The sequence below is a fragment of the Lepisosteus oculatus genome, chromosome 8, assembly GCF_040954835.1.
Source record: "Lepisosteus oculatus isolate fLepOcu1 chromosome 8, fLepOcu1.hap2, whole genome shotgun sequence".
Taxonomy (NCBI): Eukaryota; Metazoa; Chordata; class Actinopteri; order Semionotiformes; family Lepisosteidae; genus Lepisosteus; species Lepisosteus oculatus.
Window position 1 is genome coordinate 17,980,586 of NC_090703.1, and position 15,361 is coordinate 17,995,946.

A 15,361-nucleotide genomic window follows, 5' to 3' on the forward strand; every position below is an offset into this window, starting at 1 on the left:
GCTTTTGGATTTTTGTACACAATTTTAAAAGAAATGCTCTGTTAATGACTATTGCCTTGACGTGATCATTCATTAAAATTGAACCATTTTAGCTTTAAAAGCAAATGTAAACAAGCGGCAAGCACTGAAGTAGGTATTTGCCTTTGATTCCGAAAGTGGGACCCTGGGATGGCTGTCGTACGCAGGCGAAGACATTAAGTTTGAGGTGGGCTCCCAAGGCTTGAACCAGACCAACGGTAGTTGTGCTTTTCCCTTCGCCCAAGGGTGTGGGAGTAATGCTGGAAAGGAAGATGATATCCCATGAGCTCAAAGAGCACAATGGTAATCGTGAGGGATCCTGCAGTGCATCACAAAAAGCAAAATTCCAGGTTTCTTTAAAGACAGCACAGACATGTAGTAAATCAGTTTCAAAGAGATAGCTCCAATTCCCTAACAAGAGGTTCATCACAGAGGTCTTAACTATTTGAAAAAAGCAAAATATAACATCTTGCATTAGCCCATATATGATTTTTGAACATCAGAAGTGCTAAAAAGCAGGTCTTACCCCGTTACAACAACATATTTCCCATCGGGCTGGGCCTCCAGTCGTTTGATTGTCGACAGCAGGACTTTAGCTTTGGTTGTGCCATACAACTCCACTTCGTCTGAAAGCAGGCCGATTTCTCTAGCCAATTTATCAATAGGCTTGGGAGTGCATGATCGAGAGATTTCAATATCACTGAGAACAACAAGAAAATCCAATTAGCTACAATCCCTTATGAAGGAACATAAGATTACTACTCTCCAAGAAAGATATTTTCTCAGAGAACAATCCTGCTCACTACAACTAAAATCTTGATTCTGGGTAAGTTATAAACACTCTTAAAAGGAAAAGGTTTCTACCAGTAAAACAACAAATAAATCACTGGTGACTTTCAGGGCAGTAGCTGTTATTATCTTAAGTCTGTTTAAGCTTTAACAAGAGAGCTGGAAGCTTGCTGCATCCTTGCATCAATAATGAAAGGTGAAATGCTGAAAAACAGGACAAAAGCTATAAAACAAATGTAAGGTATACAACTTTGGCAGAAAATAGTGTACCAAGACTTTTTAAAAGCCTCTGTATATTAAATGCAAGGTACACACTCAAAACACGCAATGAGAAGCGGACATGTACACATACAATTTTCTTATACCTTGGTACAGGATTCTGCAAGTTCAGCTTGTTGTACTGAATGCTCCATTTTCCTGGTCTGAAGGTCTTTAGGAAGCGCTTGGCACTCTCGACTGTATTCTGGTAATGAATGAGAAATAATTACACACTGTGATTAAACACGGGATTACAAAATTGCAGGGAGCATAACAGACCTTTTTCCAAGACTACACAGAGCAATTTATTTTTAAAAAAGCACTGCTTAAATTCCCCCCATTTAAAAATGATGGAGTAGAATTACCAGCAATCATACTGTATACTCCAAATTCCAAATGACAAAATCACATCTCAGATCTTTTTTTAACTAATGGGGCACTGAGGAAGTACTAATTGAGAACTTAAATTCTTAATCCACCCCCTGATTTTGTAACAGGATTTACTTTAGAAATGTGTTACAAAAAAAGGACCATTTAAAGCTATAATGATATCTAGTAACCATGACAGTTCATTGTATTTCTAGCACTACACTTACAGAGCAATTTTGCCATCTAATGCCTCCTAATAAGGGTAATATTGAAGAGAACGGTACAAGCACTGTGTCGAACTGTGTACCTCCATTAGCATGGCCACCGTCATTGGTCCAACCCCACCAGGCACTGGTGTTATGAAAGAAGCTTTTTCTTTGGCGGAATTGTAGTCTACATCTCCTACTACCCTCTTTCCACTTGCTTTTGTACTATCTAAAAGCCAAAGAGAGAAAGAACAAAGATTAGAACACTACCGTTTTTACACATTAACATTCAAATGCATCCAGTGACTACACTTTTACCTCACCTTCCAAAATAACGCTTTTAAAGGTCGAATGGTTACCTTAAACAACAGCAATAACATTGCAATCAGCAACGGGCACTTGTTGCACGAAAAAACTAAAGTGTTCTAAGTCACAATTATGAAAGGATTGATAAATATACAAGCATTAAAAAACTTTAATCATCACCATTTCTAAGAAATGCTTTACATAACTGATAGTGAGTCAGTGTGCAGGCATAACTTAAGAATGGCCCTCACCATGACAATGCAGAGATGAATTGGGACAGAGGTAATATTAGCAGCTACAGAAAAACGTGAGATTTTTGTCCTTTTGTCAGAGCAGAACAAAAAGGAAAATAATAATTTTCACAAGAATAAAAGGCTCCCAGACATTCAAAGTCTACATAATAAACAGAGCTCCCTGAGAAGCTTTCTCTGTATTACTACCAGCAGCGAAGTATAATAGCAACAGCTCTCAGGCTGTGTTGCTATAAATGGCTCTCTTCTGATGTATGATGATTAGTAGCTGTTAGAAATGGATTCTGTGATGTAGTGGCGTTATCAGCCATATACTGTAATTACGTAAAAATTCAATGGGACTCCATAAAACATCTACATTTTCGTCATCATTAGGGGGTGCTCTTCATCACATTCAATTAAATCCAAATCATCCATGCTATTCAAAATCTTTAGCAAATTAAATTAAATCTTTCAGCTTTGTCCCATTTACAATGGTACCCTGGGAAAAAGATTTACTTGTAGAAACAAGAGTCTTAATTGAAAGCGCGGAAGCTGAATTCCTTTTACACATTCCAGTGGGATCACTGGGAGTATAAAGAGGTGTATGGCCTGAGACGTGCACGGTTTAATAAATATCTGGATCATTTTCATCTCTTTTGTGCAAGTACAAGGACTGTTGCAAGTAAGCTGAGAAGATTCGAAGATTCAGCAATTGCTCCTTCTCAAAGACAACTAACAAATGATTATCAGCCTTCCCATCATGAAGACTTCAGCCAGCAAAACCCATTACAAGGCAGGAGGTATGAGATATGGTATGAGGTATGAGCCTTACAAGGCAGGAGATATTCTCCCATCACACTCTATTCATATTTTTGGGGGGAAACAAAGTCCACACAGGTTTTTTACATTTTGCCAGTACAAATAACACTGTACCAGATAACAAGGTTAGATGCTTGCTCATAATCTTAAGAACTTGTTTAAATGTCCCGCCTTTTCTGGTTTTTCTCTTGTGTGAGCTGCCACTTTTTGCGTTCTGTTGCGTTTCAGTTGTACTCTTGAAATGTAAAAAAAATCTGTTTAAAGACTCATAAGTTCAAAAAAGTGAAATATCAAAATGGATGTTGTGCAAAAAATACATATTCATCTGTAACATACAAATAGCTGTTTTAAGTTCCAAAAAAGAACAGACATCATATGATGCTATGCTACTGAAATGGGACTAGTAGAGTGATCCTGGGGCAAAGAGAGAACTCAAGTGCCGAGTGAGAAGCAGCTGAGTCGGTGAAAGCCATAGGCAGCATGCAAGGGACAGTACAGAGAGCAGCGGTATGGGAGACTGGGCTGAGTGGGCAGCATGCACAGAGGGCAACTGCATAGAGAGCCAGCTCAGGACTCAGGACAAGGAAACTCAGAAGGGTGAATCCAGAAGTTGAAGTCAAAGTTTCAATACAATCCAAAGCCAGGCTGACATATGGATGCATCACGCTGTGGGGAATCCTGGAGAGAAGTAGAAGACGCAAGCAAGGGTCAGAGCTGAGAAATGCACTACAGACAAAGCAGAGAGGTGACCTAAATGTGAAGATACCAAGAAAGCAGAAGTCAGTATTCTGAACAAACCCCAAGCTCTGTCAGGTCCACATTTATGTCGAAAACACCTGGAAGGAGCGTGGTCAAAAACCCCCTCCACGTGCTCCAAGTCTCCAGGTGCTTTGTTTCCACGGCAAGAGGCGCAGAAAGATGGGCTGATGGCGAAGTAACCAGCTGCCGTGTCACAGCTAGATTGCCCCACTGCTCGGCAGCAGGGGCGGACATATCACATTATCAATGAGAAATATGGACTATATGCTCTAATAACCAAATGAAAGCAAATCAAGAAGAGGACTAATGAGGTGACTGAGCACTGCTGACCTTTTAAGTTTTAGAAATCGCCCACCTTGAATGTGATTGATGCCACAATCAATGACAACAGCCCCTTTCTTCACCCAGTCTCCCTTCACCATTTCTGCTTTGCCAGCACCAACAACCAAAATATCAGCTTTACCAACCTGAAAAGAACAGAAATTGTACAGGGATTAATTGCACTCAATCTGCATACTTAATTAACCAAGTTTTGAAAATCAATTTATGAAAGTTTTTCCAATAGCTAATAGGCAATGAAAATAGCCATGAAATATGGACAAAGGGTTAAATATCCTACAGCTTAAATCAATTAAATTTAATTAATACCACCATTACTTCACAAATTATTCAAATTTAGGCCTAATGCATATATAGATAGTAAGCTGTGCAAACCAATACTTAAATATTTATATATTACATACATTGGCAGGTTTGTGAACAATGTTCTGGTAGTGCCCTTATAAGTGAGCAAAAACACAGACAGTACGCTAAAATGCTCCAGTTAACATCATAATCCATAAATAAGGCATTTGTTTCCAAGATACAGCATATAATATATATAACCTTTTTGGCATTACATATTAAACAGTACTATGATGAAACCATTGTAAGAGATAGCTCTTTTCTATGAAAATAGAAGTATTCATGTAAATTTAGAAACGTTTCTAAAAAGAGAAGATTCTTTTTATAAAAAGAAAAGGCATTGCACTATTCCTTGGATTCTTCAGAACCCAGACATGGACACTGCGACCTCACCTCTGCAGACAGGTCGGTGGTCTTGGAGTGGCACGTTGTGACTGTAGCATGGTTCCACAGCAGCAGGTCACGCATGGGAGCTCCCACAATCTTACTGCGGCCAATAACCACTGCATTCTTGCCTGCAACCATCACACCTTGAGAGCACAAAAGCAGTCTTTTAATGTGGAGAACAAATTCAGCTACCTTACTTTGACTTAAGAACAGTATTATTCTCAAGCATCCCATTACATTTGCTAAAAGGCAATGTTTTTCAGGACACTTTCAGCTTAGTGCCTAAAATAGGCTTAGAAATTTGAGAGAAATCTAATATATATAAACTAGTGGTCAAAGATGTAGCACAATAAGAACAAAATTAAATGCCAGAGACATTCAAGCAGATTTCAATTGATACAGTTCTATGTTTGTTTTAAATTGTTTTTAATAGTCTCATAAAAGCAATTAACTACTCAATAGCTCTAAAACAGTGACACAAAGAGACTTATTAAGGCAGGCTTCATAAATATGCGTGTACTTCCAAAACTCCAACCAGAATATTCTGCAAAAGCCAAACATTTCATAAAAATATGGATATAAATACTCTATTAACATACATATTTTCACAGATACCCTTCAACCATTAGCATAGTGGCATGTAATCCCAGTACCAAAAGACTAGAAAGCTTTTTTGTCATTCAAAATAACCATTATTACATACTCAGCCAAGCAAGTGCCAATAGTACCTGGCTTTACAGCTACACTATTTGTACTTAATGGTTACAACAAGGACCTGCAGGAATGAACCTCCCAGGTCCACCTGTCAGTGCTGGAGCTCCACGGTGCCTCAACAGATTAAAGCCAGCTGGAGGTGTGGCGCTTCTCTCACCAACTTCACTGAAAGCTTGCAAGCTCCTGTATGTTTTTCTGAAAACCAAGAGGACCTTGACCATCTAATGCCCAGCCTATCCCCACGCTCTGCTGATAAAAGACTCCCTGTAACAGTCAGATAGTGACACGATCCAAACTCATACCAGCTTTGGCCTTTACTTACTGAATACATACCTGTCTGTCTGATGAGCTCCATGCATCCCTTTGGAGTACAAGGGATAAAACAGTTTCCCAAATCACCACGTGAAAGCTTTCCTGCATTTATACTTGTAAGACTAAAAACAAAACAGGAAGTAAAAAAAAAAAGCAAGAGTAAGGAAACTGTTTTCTATCAAGAGCTGCATTTACTGTATATAAGAGGCATAAAAAGAACTCATGGCCTGCCGAGCTCAGGTGCATTTTCAAAACATAATTTAATCTTAGCTGTCACAAATCAATGATTACCTGTTTAGCAGTGGTCTCATTCTACATCCCATACAATCAGATTTTTCAAAGGCTGGAAAATTGTATTTTCTCTAATCTGAAGTCTCACTCTGATTGACCCTGTAACCTTTATCATACTGCAACTACAAGCACTGAAATTTTTTAAGGAAATCCAAAGTACCAGCTACTTCAAAACACTTGTATAATTATCAGCCCCGATACAAAAGCCTAATTACTGATTTGCCACAAACCGATAGATTAAAGAACACTACAAAAATTAATTTATTAGATTGTCCTTTTAGATGTAATCACATGAAAACATTATTTTGATTGTAGATTCTAATGATCTGCAAATGGTTACATCATACATTGTTAAGAACACAGACTTTAGTACAGTCATGTTTTGTGCATCTGTTCAAATGAGAACTGGGCATGAAAATTATTTTTATGAAAAACATTTTTTATGGCAGAACACCAAATGTAGGAACAAGAAAAAAGAAAGACAAACAAAACTAATTTTAAATGTCACCTCTCATTGGAAGCACAGACCATTGTGCACAAATATCAATAACACTTTACTTTGGAAAAAAAAAATTACTTGGTCTTGCTTATATTAAATACAAGAAATAAAAGTACAACAGGCTGGTTGTCGTCAAGCAGAACATATTTTCAACGGCACATCATGAAACAAGCCATCTATGAATAACACTTTCCACTTAAATGAAGTGAATATTGGAATATTTAAGCATAATCAACTAAATTAGATATTTATTAAGTAATGGGTATTAAAACCAGACTGCCTGTATTGCAAAGAAAGAAACATTAGCTATCTGGCCACATGCCTCTGAATGAGAATCAAAACATTCTCAAAACATCTATAATTAATAAAAAGAAAAAAAAGGTTAAAGCATGGAGAAAGCCAGGATACAGCATACTGCAAACAAAATTATTTACTAAAAGTTTTTTTTATATGTGAACATATGCCTGTTCATTCAGTTCTATAACATACTTTGGATTAAGCTGAAAGTGTGATAAGATGAACAGCAAACAGTTATTTTTCAGTTAATTTTAAAAGTATTCCAATGCTGAAAATACCACAAGCAAACACAAGACAGCATTATATGAAGAAACAATTACCCATCCACATCCTTCTCGGGGGCAACAGTGTTGGTCACCTTTTCTGTATCAATAGGGTTGACAGAATCCAATGGGAGCTGCACAATAAGGCCATGGACATTGGGGTTTTCGTTCACCTGGACAATGTTTCTTAAAACCTATGATAGAAAAGGTATTAATGTGGATCACTTGGATGTCGCACCCCATGTTGTCTCTATCATACTATAACTTGAAGAGGAAGAATGCCGAGATCAGGGAACAAACCCCGGCTCTTATTCTGATGAGGATGTTGGATCTGTCACTTAAGCTATTTGAACTTTCCAAGAGTACAAAGTGTCACATTGATCTCTGCATTGGAATTTTATCAATAAGAGGCTTTCTGTTAAGGAATGCACGAAGGAATGCTAAGGGCGTTTTTGTGTGGTTGAAAAAGACAAGATATTTAAACAGTTATTAGTTCCGGAATATGCAAGGTGTCTTTTATAATTCATAAAATACTTATACTCAAGGATACTTAGTGCTCAAGGAAAAAAAGGATCTTGGAACAAAAAAAAACACATAAGCAACTTTTACTTTTATATAAGAATTTACATTAAGAATCCAAATTATGATAGAGCACAAAACACCAGGCTCTCGATTCTTGGCAAAATCCCATGTCATTACTTACCTCATCTTCTGTGGCAGTCTTTGGCAGTCTCACATGGTTGGCATTAATCCCAATCTTGAAAACACAAATGGGATTAAGACATTTTTGTACATTTTAATGGTGCTGTAACTTACTTCCAACGGATGAAAGAGGGCTAAATTCCACCTTTAATATTTTTTAGGAAGCAGCAGTCACCTCAGCTTTAAAAAAGGATGACTCCAACTTTGGTCCACACATCTTAAAAAGCAGGTACAAAATGAGTCTAGTTTGGGTAATTGATATTTAATATCCGTAAGGAAAGGACTTCTTAACACTCAAGTGACAAATATATGGCATAAGATTACATATAATGTGGATATTCAATGACAGAAACCAAAAAAACAAAAATCACTAAACAAATCAGTGCAAAATATGTTTTATTCAATAAATAATTGGAAGTGCCAGTAAGATATATCAGAAAAATCAACTGCAAACGTTCAGAATAACAGCACCATGGTATTTAGCGACTAATTTACATAATTACCTCAGCTGCTGCTTTTAGCTTCATGCTAATGTAGAGGTTTGAATCATCTCGGTCTCCAACCTAAAAAAGAAGCGCAATTCACCTTTTCACTTCAACAACTTTTCAGTTCACTCTCCTGCAATACAACACATAATGTGACATTTTATTTCGTGAATTGAGCAGACATAATAGCTCACTCAATATAACAAAATTGTGTTAGATATACAAAGAACTAGGGACATTATGACCTTGATACCTCAATATTTTTTCCCCAAAATACTTAACTTAATGCATTACATACAGTAGTTCCATGGTGATAAATGGTAGTAATTCATCACTTTTAAATTTGCCTTTTCAGCATGTCTTTGGGAGGAAATTGGACTTACTGTATAGTCAAAAATAATTAAAAAAAACATCATTACAGAAACATGAGCGAGAAAATGCTATACAAAAGCATTCTCTCATATCGCTTAAATTACAATAAATGACAGCATACTAATAGTTTTGCTCATACAAGTCTATGCTAGTGTGGTGCAAGACACACCAGATATTTCTTAGATGGCAAAACATCGAAAACACAAATTCTATAGTTTTATTACATGTTCCCTGTATAAAAAGAGAAACAAAAGAAAGCCAAAATATGAAATTTAGATCTGCTTTTGCAAGAAAGGCAGCAGAAAATTATTTTAAAATCTCAAATATAATACATACCTGCAGTACGACAAGCCCTGGTCTAAATCCAGGACATTGCTCCTTCATCTCCTCTACCTCCTTCTTTAGCCTCTCCCTCACTTGCCTGGAATCACAAGAATTAGCAGCTTAGTAAGGTAGCACTGACTAGCATGAGCATGAGCAAGACAACTGGAATTTGAGTCTGATTCTGCAAGTGTGTAGAGATCTTACAAGGCCGTCTTTGATCCTGAAACTCCCCAGCATCTTGGCAGATGGTTCAGCGTTCGAAGTGCACCGGAAAACATTGCACACAGCTGGAAAGGAGCCCCACAAAAGGGGGGGCAGAGAGGGGCTTGCTTTGAAAAGTACCAAACAATCATATTAATGAAATGGCGGAACACAGCACAGCTGGCAAACTATGTCTGGCCACAGCTCCAAAAGAAATGTGCTGGCACCTAACAGGACCAAATGAGGAAGCACTCTGGGGGCCAGCCAGTGGAAAAGTCCAGTCTGTTACCTAGCTATTCTCTGCAGTACTCTAGAGTTCCTGGCTACAGAACACACTGGCAGCTCCATTTTTCAGCAATATCTTATCATAGTAATGGATTAATGTGTGGTGTTTTTCCATGATCTGCTGCAGACTTCACGGCAACTGTGAATCAGGTCAGTGAAATACTGTCAAGGTTAAGAGATTAGCATGAAGTCAGATTCTGCAACTTTCAAAATACAGTGGCTGTGTGGTTAAACTGTAACCACAGCATAGGCTGTCAGGGGGCAGAGCGATGGCAAGCCAATCAGCAATCTCTGTAGATGGGAGTGAAGCCTTACAAGTGGTTTCATTCCAGACTCGATATAAAAGCTGCTTTAGTGTATCTATAGGAAATGAGGCAAAACGTCTTACATTTCATTCCTATTCAAGATATCAAAGCCTGTTTTTACACCATTTACAGCACTATACAGTACATACTAAAAAGATATAATGTAGACAGCTAAAATACTTTACTTGGAAAGGCTTTCTGTGACAATGATGGGGGTTTTGTCTTCCATCTACAATTTAAAAAAATGACTACTGCAACATTCCTTTTTAAAATGACAATTACAATATATGGGAAAAGAAACACCTAATGCTGTGATTTGTGTAGATATTAAAAATTTAGGGTTTACAAGTATGGTTCTTGTAAAGCAATACTCCTTCATGTTAAAAACACATTGCTATCTATTTCAGTGAAATCTACAACATTTTCAAATATTTAAGAATAATTCATGATCAGAATAAGCAGTACCTTGACACAGTGGATATTAAAAGCTGCAGTAGAATAATACTTTTAAAAAAGGAAGAAAGATTAAACAAATGTGGATTGACTAAGACTATCTAGACAACCTTTCGCTTTCAGCAATTAGAAAAATGCTTTGTGTGTTGTATAATAAAGCATAAAGCACAGCAGCTCAAAGGGCAAGAGCTTATCTGCGTTACTGTAGTGTTAAGCAGACTCCTCTCGACTCAAAAGACTGGGAAGTTTACCCCAGTTACTCCAGTCCACCAAAATGTATTCAAGTCCCTTACTCAAGGCACAACAGCTGTGTCAGTTACCAATCCCACTACACTAATGCTGTCGTACAGAGTAATAAAAAGCGAGGATAACTTTCATGATCTATCATCCTGTAGGGACTATCATGGTGTTCAAGGCACTTGTTTTCTCATTGTTGCTAAGATGATGGTACAGGTAAATACAGTATATGATACAGTACAGTATTAAATCCACATATTTAACAAGAAACTCAAGGCTGGAACTGGAGTTCAGAGCACAGTGGTCAATCCCTTAATTGCTAGTTAAATAAAATGTCATGATACACACAGCAAAATGCTTAAAAATGAAGAATACAACATCACTTCCATATTGTTGCCAAAATGTGTTGATTTATGCGACTTATGAGCAATTTATGGGTGAGGGAGAATGGAAAACAAAGTTCCAAAAGAGTTATTTTAATTTTTTTTCTAAGACAAATTACATGTAAAATTCTGTCTAAGCTGTCATCATCAACTCTCCTACCACAGCATTCAAAGATGATTTTTTTTATGGAAAAGTATCATATCGTGAAGAAATCAGTCCTTAATGATAGCTTCCAAAGCATTTTATGGAACTGTGCTTCGGTTGTAACTATTGCAGACAAAACAAAGCTTCTGCATGGTTCTATTGTGGCCAAAAGCGAGGGAAAGAGAACTTTCAATTTGACCTAAGCCAACCGCAGAACACTGCTTTTGTCTAGTACACGAACAAGCAAATGCCAATAACTTTGTTTAGTGATGCAGTGGAGATTTACACTTTTAAGGCTACCTTCAATCAATATGAAAGAAACAACATAATTTTAATAATTTAAAACACTTTTAAGAGAATATATTAAAATCAGTTATCTGGTCTGAAAACCCCATAGAGCAGCCTGAAGGAATCATTTAATTCCATTACATATCAGCTGCCTAATACACAGAGGTCAACTCACACTCCAGGAAACAGCAGCATCAACTTATACTCCATCTTCTCTGGCTTTAAAATAATCATAATACTTAAGAAACCAAATTAACTTAGTCTTGATTAATGGGCACAATTTGAAAATTGAAAGAGACATGTCATGTTATTCCTATTAAAAGAACCTTATGCCCACTATAGAGCCTGTGTTGAAAAAATTAGTAAATGAGCAATGGCAGGTCTACAATTAACAGCAGGGGCTTAGTCCTATGACAATCATGTGCTACAAGATGTACTGTATGTAAAACAATCTCTATACAATAATATTAAAACACCCATAACACTAGTTTTAACCATCTGAAAGAAAAATATAGACTATAGATCCCTATCCACAATGCCTGAATTGAGAATTGAGTATTTTATTTTTTAAAAGAAGCCATCTTGAGGGATAAACCTTCTAGACCTCCACTTTCTGAGTACTTAGAAAACTACTCCATAGCAAACTTAGCTTGAGCACACAGCATGAACTGCAGGCCTGTGAACAACATATTCCAGAAAAGAGAGAGGAACATGTCAATATGATTCAAACCTAAAACTTTCATTTCTGAATCCAATACATAACATTTGTTTTGCACCATTTCTTTTTCATTGGTTCTGCTAAAAAAACTCTACTCATCCACACTGACCAGCAATATGTTGACACTGGACACACAAAAAAGCATCATTAGTGTTCTAGTACAGTCAACTCCATTTTTAAATGAGCAGGATGTCACATTCCATTACATCAGAGACACATATAAGACATACATCATCCAGAACAATTAAAAATGTATTTTTTCTTTCTCTAATGTATGCAAATTATGCCTCTAGCTGTATATTGAGTATAAAGCAAGATAAAGTGCTGAAAAAGGTTTATCAGTGTCTTGATAGCAGTACTGAACCATTACAAGAGCTTGTTGATCAAGTGCAGATCAGATCAAGGATTCTTGTATACTGCTTCTGATATTACCCTGTCCTTTTTTTTTTAAATAGGAACCATGTAAAGGAAAGTGTTTTATCCTAAAAATGTTGTTTACGGACATAGCTGTGCTGCAGAAGCAGCTGGATACTTAGAACAAAGTACGATAGCATCCAACTCGCCAAGGACACGGGATGTTTTAATAATGTTTATCTCTGCTGCTTGAAGAAGGGAGTATGAGAAACTATTTGAATAACTGCTCTTCTTTGTTTAAAGCGAAAACCTATAAGGACGGGAAAATTACTGCTTTGCCTGCCCTTGAAGTGTTATACAAGCTTAAAAAAAAGATATAAAACAAGGGCTCCCCCTGCTTGCTTTTGAATCAGCATTTACTTCTCTGCACAGACGGGTGATGACTTTTTCCCCATAAAGACCTTACTGAGGGAATGAAAACACCTCTACTGGATCTTCTCTGATAAAATTCCACGACAACCACCAAAAGTAGACATTTGTGCGACTATGAATATGTCATTTGAAAGAACCACACCCTCAGACATTTCTGTCTTTTTATGAAAAGGATGACGTTTTAAATGTTTAGTCTTTATGGTGGATTTTACAATGTTAAAAAAGCCTATGATATAAGAGGCGAGTAAATATCTATTACTTTCCATATTTCCTTGGAATCAAAAATGTTTGTTTTTTTCCTCCTAAAAACAGCAGTGTTGTGCAGGTGCAGCCTGCTGAAGTCTTAAACCACTGAATTATAAGGTACTGTGAGACTTCAACCTTGAGAGATCAATTACCAGTCATAAGATTGAACTGAGGGCAGGTGTCATGATGCTTCACCACTGTTGCGTCCTGGGTTAGATTCGAGAGGGGTTCTTCCCCACATGGGTATACAGGTTTTCCAGTTTTCCCCAAGACATTTTGGCAAGGTAAAATTTAGTTTCGAAATTGTCCAGCAACAAGCTGGCATTTCATCCAGTGTTTAGCATTTCCTTGTGCTTGTGTTTCCATGGTAGGCCCATGATTACCAACTTCCTTACCAGGAATAAGCTGCTTACAGATAATGGATGGAAGACTCAATTTACTTAATGATGATTATTTCTAAATGTTTTTCAACAATAAATGAACATCTGGCAAATCACCGGGGTTCTCATTCTTTTCTTACAATCGCCAGCGATTGCATTCAAAACATTATGCAGGAAACTTGTCACAAGGACATTAATTATTTTATTGAGAAGACAATAAACAGAAGCACAGCAATATTCACAACACTAAACTATACATCAAGTTGAAAGTTCACAGTTGATTAAAAAGAGAACACGGATATATAAAGAAATTTAAAATGGAGAGGTATGGACCTATTATTAATCTGTGTAATGGATCAACACAGCCTTTTGCTGGCAAAAAAAAATTTCAAATAAAGTTAACATCCTTGGAGTCAGTGACCTAAAGGTTCATCTATGCTATTCATGGTTTTGGAATCAACAATCGACCATGAACGCAGAACAGAGTGACCAAAGTCTCTGGAAATTGGATGCCCTAGAACCAAGGTGCTTGAGATTGGTACGAATAGATGTACTGTAGTCAATCTTTGAACTCCTACAAATCTTCTATGAGGATACAGACAGCTCATGTTCAGTCACTAAACAGCTGACAATAGCCACTGAGATAAAGTAAGAGGCGATGCAATAGAAGAACAAAAATACCTAGCCCTTCAAGAAATTCCACACCTAGGTGCAATTATGAATATGCAATGACTCTATAAGTTTCAACGCCCACATTGATGAATACCTGTGTTTTACACAAAACTACAATTATAAAGGAAGATGAAGTGGACTGAAGAAAACAATGGGGCATCTTAAAATATCAAAGCTTAGAGACCATTCTGAGCAGCCTGTAACTACAAAAATAATATTCACTTTTAACAGAGCTTTGCCACCTCTTAAATACCCAGATCATATGGAACTAAGCACACGATAACACTAATGTCAGTAGGAGCATGCTAGTTGTGCTTTCTATAAGCTTTCTGTTGACTGCTGACAATGACAATGAGAAATTTAGAGTGGAACACAGAGCATGTTTTGGCTTTGCAGCCTTTTTGGTTCATTACTGAATAATAATCATTTGCATTAATTTTCACCCTGAAAGTCACTACTACACACCAAATCAGATAGAAGAATGAAAAAGTACTTAATTAAATAAAGGTGGAACTTTATGTCAGATTATGCAAGCCCAAAGAGGAATTCAGCCAGGACAATATGGTTAACACTCAGTCTCTTACATTCTTTAATAAACACCTAGTTGGGGCTTCGATATAATATGAAGGATAGAACCACTTAAATCAGTGTCCATGGTCTTTAAGAATAAGATTTTTTGGAATTCTGATAAAGAGAGAAGAGTGCCACCTACTGGTCCAACAATACCACAAAAATCAAGGACACCTAACTCTGGTCCTCAAGGGCTGCTGTCCAACAGTTTTCAATGTCTCTTTAAATCTCCAACTTATTCTGAACTAGGAAAGGCTTCAACTTATCCTGTTAAGCAAATAATAAGTTTCACTCAGGCTCAGGAGGAAACTCAGAAACCCACTGGCCAACCAAGACTAGAGTTGTGCACCCCTGACTTAAAGTAACACCCTGATTTTCCTTGGAGGTACTGTGTACCAGCCCAGTTTTGCTTGGCTTCTGATAGGAGATAGGAGATGCTGCCAATAAGAAAAAAAAAAATCTCCAAATAAAGGACGTTACTGTCAGATCATAAACTGTTCAAAGAAAATCTTATACAAATAGCAAATTGTCTCATGTTAATCAACTCAAAATCAGCATATGCATAAGGATCTGAGGAAGTCTTTGCAGCCTCTGCAGAGCATTAG

At 37.1% G+C, this 15,361-nt stretch overlaps 1 protein-coding gene across 4 annotated transcripts in view; it reads right to left on the reverse strand.

Moving 5' to 3' along the window:
• The window catches only part of mthfd1a (methylenetetrahydrofolate dehydrogenase (NADP+ dependent) 1a, methenyltetrahydrofolate cyclohydrolase, formyltetrahydrofolate synthetase), a 33,979-nt gene that overhangs the window by 17,695 nt on the left and 923 nt on the right, over positions 1-15,361 (reverse strand). For 2 of the 4 annotated variants that reach the window (XM_069193322.1, XM_006632462.3), the window contains exons 2-12: positions 9,100-9,184; positions 8,410-8,469; positions 7,908-7,961; positions 7,262-7,398; positions 5,876-5,976; positions 4,835-4,971; positions 4,113-4,224; positions 1,742-1,869; positions 1,173-1,270; positions 545-718; positions 142-278 (exon numbers count right to left, since the gene is read on the reverse strand). In XM_069193322.1, coding sequence (XP_069049423.1) covers positions 142-278; positions 545-718; positions 1,173-1,270; positions 1,742-1,869; positions 4,113-4,224; positions 4,835-4,971; positions 5,876-5,976; positions 7,262-7,398; positions 7,908-7,961; positions 8,410-8,469; positions 9,100-9,184 — 1,223 coding nt within the window. Of the gene's footprint in view, positions 1-141; positions 279-544; positions 719-1,172; positions 1,271-1,741; positions 1,870-4,112; positions 4,225-4,834; positions 4,972-5,603; positions 5,779-5,875; positions 5,977-7,261; positions 7,399-7,907; positions 7,962-8,409; positions 8,470-9,099; positions 9,185-9,291; positions 9,314-15,361 lie in introns of those variants that run through there. The other 2 variants (XM_015350819.2, XM_015350821.2) reach the window with 2 other exon arrangements.